Genomic DNA, 6,623 nt, shown 5'->3' with positions numbered 1-6,623 from the left:
CTACAGGAGTCTTGTAGCCAACCACATAAAGTTGGGATAAGGCTTTGTTGAGTTTATCCAAATAGGATAAGGCATCTTTTCATTCAAGCCCTAGAAGATATATGCACAACTTGTTTCTTATGCAAGGCACTTTAAACAAGCAAAAATTAAAAATAAAACTATACATAGTTGACCTACAGAAAGGAACAAAATGTCATTCATACTTAAATATATCATCATCCAAAGGTTACAATTTATATGCATATCTTTTCTTTTTGCTAAGCATATATTTCTTCTTGATGATACACGAGACAAACCTACAAGAAGCACAGCATCCATAATACATTACTTGGGCTATAACTGGTAACAAATCTAATCAGCAAATAAAAATCAGGATAATAGAAGGTTCAAGCCACTCTCTAACATCAATAGTTGGGAACCTTGGGGCACTGTTCAGAAGCATCCAAATAAAACCATTGTACAAAGGCATCCACAAGGATTAAAGGAAACGAATAACTTTCATGCACTTTTTTACCAAAGCAGCCTCTTAGCTTTTTTGGCATGGGAACCTTAGCCCAATATACAAAAGCATCCACATAAATCCACTCCCAAAGATAATCAACACAAATCACAGGGCACAATACTTAATGTTATACAATCTCTGCCCAACACAGGGAACGAATCAAAGCTCAGAAAGAACCATCGTGGTTACTATGTATTATTGTTCATAAGAAAGAAACCGAGCAATTAAAGCCCACCATCAAAGAATGTCAAATAGAAATTGCCCTAGTGAGATTCTAAATGAGAACAGCTATACCCAGAAAACACATGAGAGAAGTAAATTTATTGAAGAAGAAAATAGACAAACAGACAGATGAGAGAGAGATTAAAGAGGAAGAATCTATATCTTCTTTAAACAGTTACCCACCGCATTAAATCCTGAAAGAGAGCACCAAAAAAACGAGAAAGAAAATCATCCAAAATGATGTAAAATTTGACAAAAGAACGCTATGGTCATGCCATCTCCCTCTTCTCTGCGTTTGCACCCAAATCCATCGTTTCCCACTGAGTCCCAAATAAAATGCAAAACATCCAAAAGAAAAACTATAACAACAAGCAAAGTACTAATATCAAAACTCAAAACCCATCAGAAGAACGACCTCACTGGATCATTCAAAACGCTTCTGTTCGTTGGGGCACTCCCTTGCAAAATGCCCTTGCTCTCCACAGTTGTAACAACTACCACCACCACCACCAGAATATCCACCGGCACCGCCACCACCGGACCTCCAACCGCCGCCGCCACTTCCTCGATTGCAATCCCTTGCCAGATGACCAGCTTGCCCACAGGTGAAACAAGCACCCGCGCCAAATCCACCGTAGCTTCCACCCCCACCATAGCTTCCACCCCCACCATAGCTTCCACCCCCACCATAGCTTCCACCTCCATACCCTCCACCCCTACCTCCTCTCCCGCCACTCCTTCCCCCTCTCCCGTACCCACCACCGCTACCATAGCTGCCCCCTCTCCCCCTTCCACCGGAAAACCCTCTCCCGCCGTTACCTCCTCCCGAAAGGTTTCCTCCGCCCGGTGCCGACACATCGACGGCCTTCGTCCGTCCATCGTCGCTCTGCTCGATGACGAACTCGACCGCCTCACCCTCCGAGAGGGTCCGGAACCCATCGCATCGGATCGAGGACTGATGAACAAACAGATCTTCCCCTTCTTCGGGAGTAATAAACCCAAAACCCTTCTGCCCACTGAACCACTTCACGGTTCCCTTCATTCTCCTACCCTGCGCCATTGCCTTAGATCGCAAAAGAAAGCTTTTATCCTGCAACGAAGCTTAGAACGCCCCGAACTCTTTAGTCCTGTATTGGAAAGCTGCCAAATAACCAGCTCTTTGTAATCCTTCTGTATTGGAAAGTTCTCTCCCTCAAAAAAGCAATCGAATCATCGCTAAGGCAGCAGCTTCTGATCTAAAACGATCTCTTTCTTTTGTTTCTCGTTTCTTGCCTTTTTTTTTTTTTTGTTTCTTCTCTGCTCTAAATGCTTCTGGGAACCTCAACCTCAGCGGTCGAGTTCGAACGGTTTTAGGGCGTTTAGTTGAAGTGACCCGACTGAGACGATCGGACGGCTACTGTTAGTTACACAAAGTTGGCCAAATTTACACCATCCGATACAATTCCTTTTCTTTTTCAGTTAGGAGTTGGGTTAAAAGACAAAACTACCCTTTAATAATCCAAATACATTCTAGCTAACTAGTTATTAGCTGATCTGATAATCGACACGTGGCATACATGCATCGGAATGCATTGCTAGCTAGCTCACTTGTGTTGTGTTCGTTTCGTTCTTCTTTCTGGTGGGCTCCACAGCGGTGTCCAACATGGGGAAGGTGGATTCTGCTTTCCATAGTCCAAACTGCAAAGGCAACCTACGGCGCGGTAAGCCCAACAGCCCGGTGTCCGTTTGGGTGGGCACTGGGCTTCTGGCTTTACAGGTAAGCCCTATATATATATATATATATATATATATATATATATCTCTTCTTTGAGAGTATTTATTTATCTATTTTTTTTAATTTTTACATTTTTTCCATTTGTTTGTTTTAAAAATGCATGCTATTAGAAAAATCTTTAAATTTTTTAAGTTCTTTTATTTTAATACATGTTATTAATACATTTCAAAAGGATATTTAAGAGAAAGAGAGAGAGGAAAAGGGGAGGGAGTAGTAATAATAATTACTGTATTTTAAAATTTATAGTATTAATAATAATTAACAGTATTTTTATTAATTAATTGTATTAGCCATATTTATTAATTAACAATATTTTTAATAATTATAGTATTTTTTAAATAGTTATTGTTATTTATTCAAAAATAGTATTAAATAATGCATTTATTAATTAATATAATTAAAATTATACTTTATTAAAAACAGTATTAACAATTACAATATTTATTAATTAACGGTAATTAAATAGTTATAATATTTTATTCATTAATATATTAACTTTATTTTTAATTAATATAGTGATTTTAATAATTACTATATTATTAGTTAATTAAAAGTATTTATTGAAATACTGAATTTATTAATTAACTTTATTTTCAATTAATATAGTACATTTAGTAATTATAGTATTTTAACGAATTAACATTATTTATTAAAAATAATGTATTTTTTATCGACAGTATTTTTAATAATTACAATATTAATTGATGAGGGGTGATTTGACCCGACCTCCTAACCAGGTGACACGTGGACATGACTCGACGTAAGCGACAGCTCAGCATGACAGCTTGGCTACAACTCAGCGTAATGAGCCCGCTAAAACCCAGCTTGAACAGCTCGCTACATAATGGCTTGCTGCAAGGCAGCTTGCTATTGGAGCTCGCTACAAAGGAGCTTGCTATTGAGTAACCTAGAGTCTTCGGGAAACTTCTTATCCGACAAGACCGTGCCGGTTAGACTGCTCCCACGTCTCTTGTCTGACAGCACAGCACCTGCTAGTCCAGAGGACTGTGCCCACGTCTCACATCAGGCGGTGTCGTACACCCGATTTGACAAAGCATCAGTATATAAAGGCCTCGATTTCCTAGGGGCAAGGGGATAATTTTTGGAGTAAGTGCACATCTCCACTCTTAGCTCATTTTCCTTTACAACTCTCTAGGCCCTCCATCGAGTTCTAACTTAAGCATCGGAGTGTTCCCGCCGAGCGAGCTTCTCAGGAATTCTTCATCTTCTTCTCCTTCTCAGGTATTGTCCGTTGCCAGGTAGGAGTGAGGCCCCTGCCAGCAAGGAGTGACCAGATCACGCTACATCAATTGGTGTCGTCTGTGGGAACACACGACAAAAAGCTAAGTTCTCATCTTACAAAAGTTAAGTTCTCATCCTACAAAGGCTAAGTTCTCATCCTACAAAAAGCTAATTCATCTCCTCCCAAAAATCTAAATCATCACTTTTTAGAAACTGAAGCTCTCGCTTTATAGTTTCCATTTTGTATGAACTCAAAGACTATGTAGGGAGCTAACAGACTAAGCAGCTCTACCAACTTTACTTTCAATTCAGATAAAACCTCGTCGGTCCTCTTCGTGAGGTCCCCCCTACAAAGATGAGCTCTTCACGGCTTCCATGGGAGTTGGCGGCCAACAGACTACATGGGCGCCCTTGCCGGTCGAGCCTTCCAAGGCTCCCGTGTGAGCTAGATACCTAAAGTTAGTAGTGCTGCCCCCGAAGGTCGAGCTCCTAGTAGCTTCTTGTAAGAGTGGGTGACCGGCATTACGAGGCTAATGTAGTGCAATCATAGCTCTAAGGCACCCACATAAGACCCATTCGCCTCTTCGGCATGGGCAAAGCCAAGGAGAGTGGACTACGAGTCGCTCCCAAAGCCTACAGGCCACGTTACTACTTAAGACCCAATCGCCTCTTTGGCATAGGAAAAGTCAAGGAGAGTGGACTATAAGCCGTTCCCAAAGCCTACGGGCCACGTTACTGCTTAAGAACCAGTCGCCTCTTCGGCATGGGCAAAGCTAAGAAGAGTGGACTACAAGTCGCTCCCAAAGCCTACGGGCCACATTATTGTTGAAAGACCTAGTCGCCTCTACAGCATGGGCAACATTACTGCTGAAAAACCTAGTCGCCTCTACAGCATGGGCAACACAACTACATAAGACCAGTCGCCTCTTCGGCATGGGCAAAGTCAAGAAGAGTGGACTACGAGTCACTCCCAAAGCCTACGGGCCACATTACTGCTTAAGACCCAGTCGCTTCTTCAACATGGGCAAAATCAGCAAAAGTGGACTATAAGTTACCCCCAGAGCCTAAGGGCTACAACACAGAACTAGCAAAGACCTCACCTTACAGGCAGCTCCCAGAGCCTAAGAAATTGGATCAATGCTTACTAGCCCGTCGACTTACGGGCCAAAAGGATAAATCTACTCCCTTCACCGAGTTACTTTCAGCTCGGAGTGGGGGACAAATGATGAGGGCGGATTCGGCCCTCTATTGAAATTATGACACCTAACACCTCATGCCAACTAAGTGCAGCCTCTTGACAACTAGACAACTCGAGCTATGAAACAAAGAGCTCATCACCTATAGGCAATCAAATGGGGGACAACTAAGTTCAGCCATGCCAACAAAGAGCTCGTCACCTATAGGCAGCTCGCCACTTGCAGGCAGCTCGCCACTTACAGGCAGCTCGCCATAGGCAACTGGCCACTTACAGGCAACTCGCCACAGGCAGCCTAGCATCTTACGAACAGCTCGGGTAGAAGCATCTCGGCACATTACTGACAGCTCGGTGAAAAGTAACTAGGTGCAAGGTAGCTCGTTGTAGAGCATATCAATGTATCGTAGGAAGATTTCCTACTTGACAACCGTACCTACCAAATCTGGAGACCTGCACCAACGTCTCTCGCCAGGTGGCATCGTGCCTACCAGCCCTAAGAGATGTCCCTTGTCTGGCAGGGCCGTACTCTGCAATGGTTACCTGCGCCCACCAGATCAGCCCTGGCAAGTAATGGCTGCGATAGAGAATCAGAGGCGGTTACGCCAGATCTGTTAGAACACCGCTACATAAGAGCTCCAACCCCCTAGAGGGGAGGGGGATGAAAAAGGGAGGTAACCCCTGCTCTCTAGATCTCTCATTTCTCTAATATCATCCTCAAGCTCTCTACTATCAGAGTGCTAACTTAAGCATTGGAGTGGCCTTGCCGGGTAAACACCCCCGGGTCCTCTGATTCAGTTCTCGTAGGTTCCTCGGCTCCCGCCGTCTACAAAGAGGAGCATATTATCTCATGCAGAGGGCAATCGGGTTGCACTCCACCAGGGAGCTCGCTACCAAGTAGCTCACCACCAGGCAGTTCGCCACCAGGGAGCTCCATCATCCTCAGAGTCACAGGTCACCAAAGAGCAAGTCAAATGACAAAGTACTTAGCCAAAAAATTGATACATCACAAAAGAATTGGTACGTGACCGGAAACGGTTACATCAATTGGCGTCATCTGTGGGAAACGCTTCAAAAAGCCTCTCACCAAGCAACTTCAATAAGACTTCAATGGCTTCCTCCAGCAATGCCGGACGAAGTGCCGACCAAAACACCTCCAGGGAATGACCTCAGCTCCCTACTATCTGCATTGGCCAGTTCACTGTACCCCTCTCCGTGGACGGAGTCCCTACCGAGCACGCCTCAGATCATGGCACCGGTAAGTGCTCCACTCCCCTCGCCGGTAGAGATGACCTTTGCAGAACCGTCAATTCTCCCGGTGGTTGGACAGAACTAACTCGAAAACCTAGTACACTGCATGCGAGCTATGCAAGCTCAAATGCAGCAGGTCCATCAGTTTCAGTTGTACTAGTAGCAAATGCTTCACCACGTCTACCAGCAACAATTCCCACCGCTGCCTCAGCATCAACAGCAAGTTCCACCTTAACACCTCGCTACGCAGCAGGCTCAGCCCCGCCGTCGCAATGAGCGTCTCCCCCGCCGAGGAGAGACCTCCCGAACTCAGAACCCTTTTGGGAGTCAGGTCTCTTCCCACGGTAGGAGGGAAAGACAAGTTACTCCCCCCACCTCGCAGCTTGTAGTCAGGTCGGGGGACTCTCAGCCGATCAGACCCGCATCGCCTCGGCCCTCGC

General features: G+C 44.5%; 1 protein-coding gene across 1 annotated transcript; it reads right to left on the bottom strand.

Moving 5' to 3' along the window:
- Nucleotides 1-808: 808 nt before the first annotated feature.
- On the bottom strand, nucleotides 809-2,063 carry LOC148874094 (uncharacterized). Its single transcript, XM_088967836.1, has one exon. The coding sequence runs from the start codon at nucleotides 1,782-1,784 to the stop codon at nucleotides 1,149-1,151; it is 636 nt and encodes a 211-aa protein (XP_088823962.1). The 5' UTR covers nucleotides 1,785-2,063; the 3' UTR covers nucleotides 809-1,148.
- Between the last annotated feature and the right edge of the window lie 4,560 nt (nucleotides 2,064-6,623).

The sequence above is a fragment of the Nelumbo lutea genome, chromosome 1 (genome assembly GCF_056320005.1).
Source record: "Nelumbo lutea isolate HS-2025 chromosome 1, American lotus-T2T, whole genome shotgun sequence".
Lineage (NCBI taxonomy): Eukaryota > Viridiplantae > Streptophyta > Magnoliopsida > Proteales > Nelumbonaceae > Nelumbo > Nelumbo lutea.
The sequence above is the reverse complement of the archived record's forward strand: the minus strand, read 5'-3'. Positions and strand labels throughout refer to the sequence as shown.

What these genes read in the sequence shown, in the direction of transcription:
- LOC148874094 (XM_088967836.1), bottom strand. Translation starts at nt 1,784, where the DNA reads ATGGCGCAGGGTAGGAGAATGAAGGGAACCGTGAAGTGGTTCAGTGGG.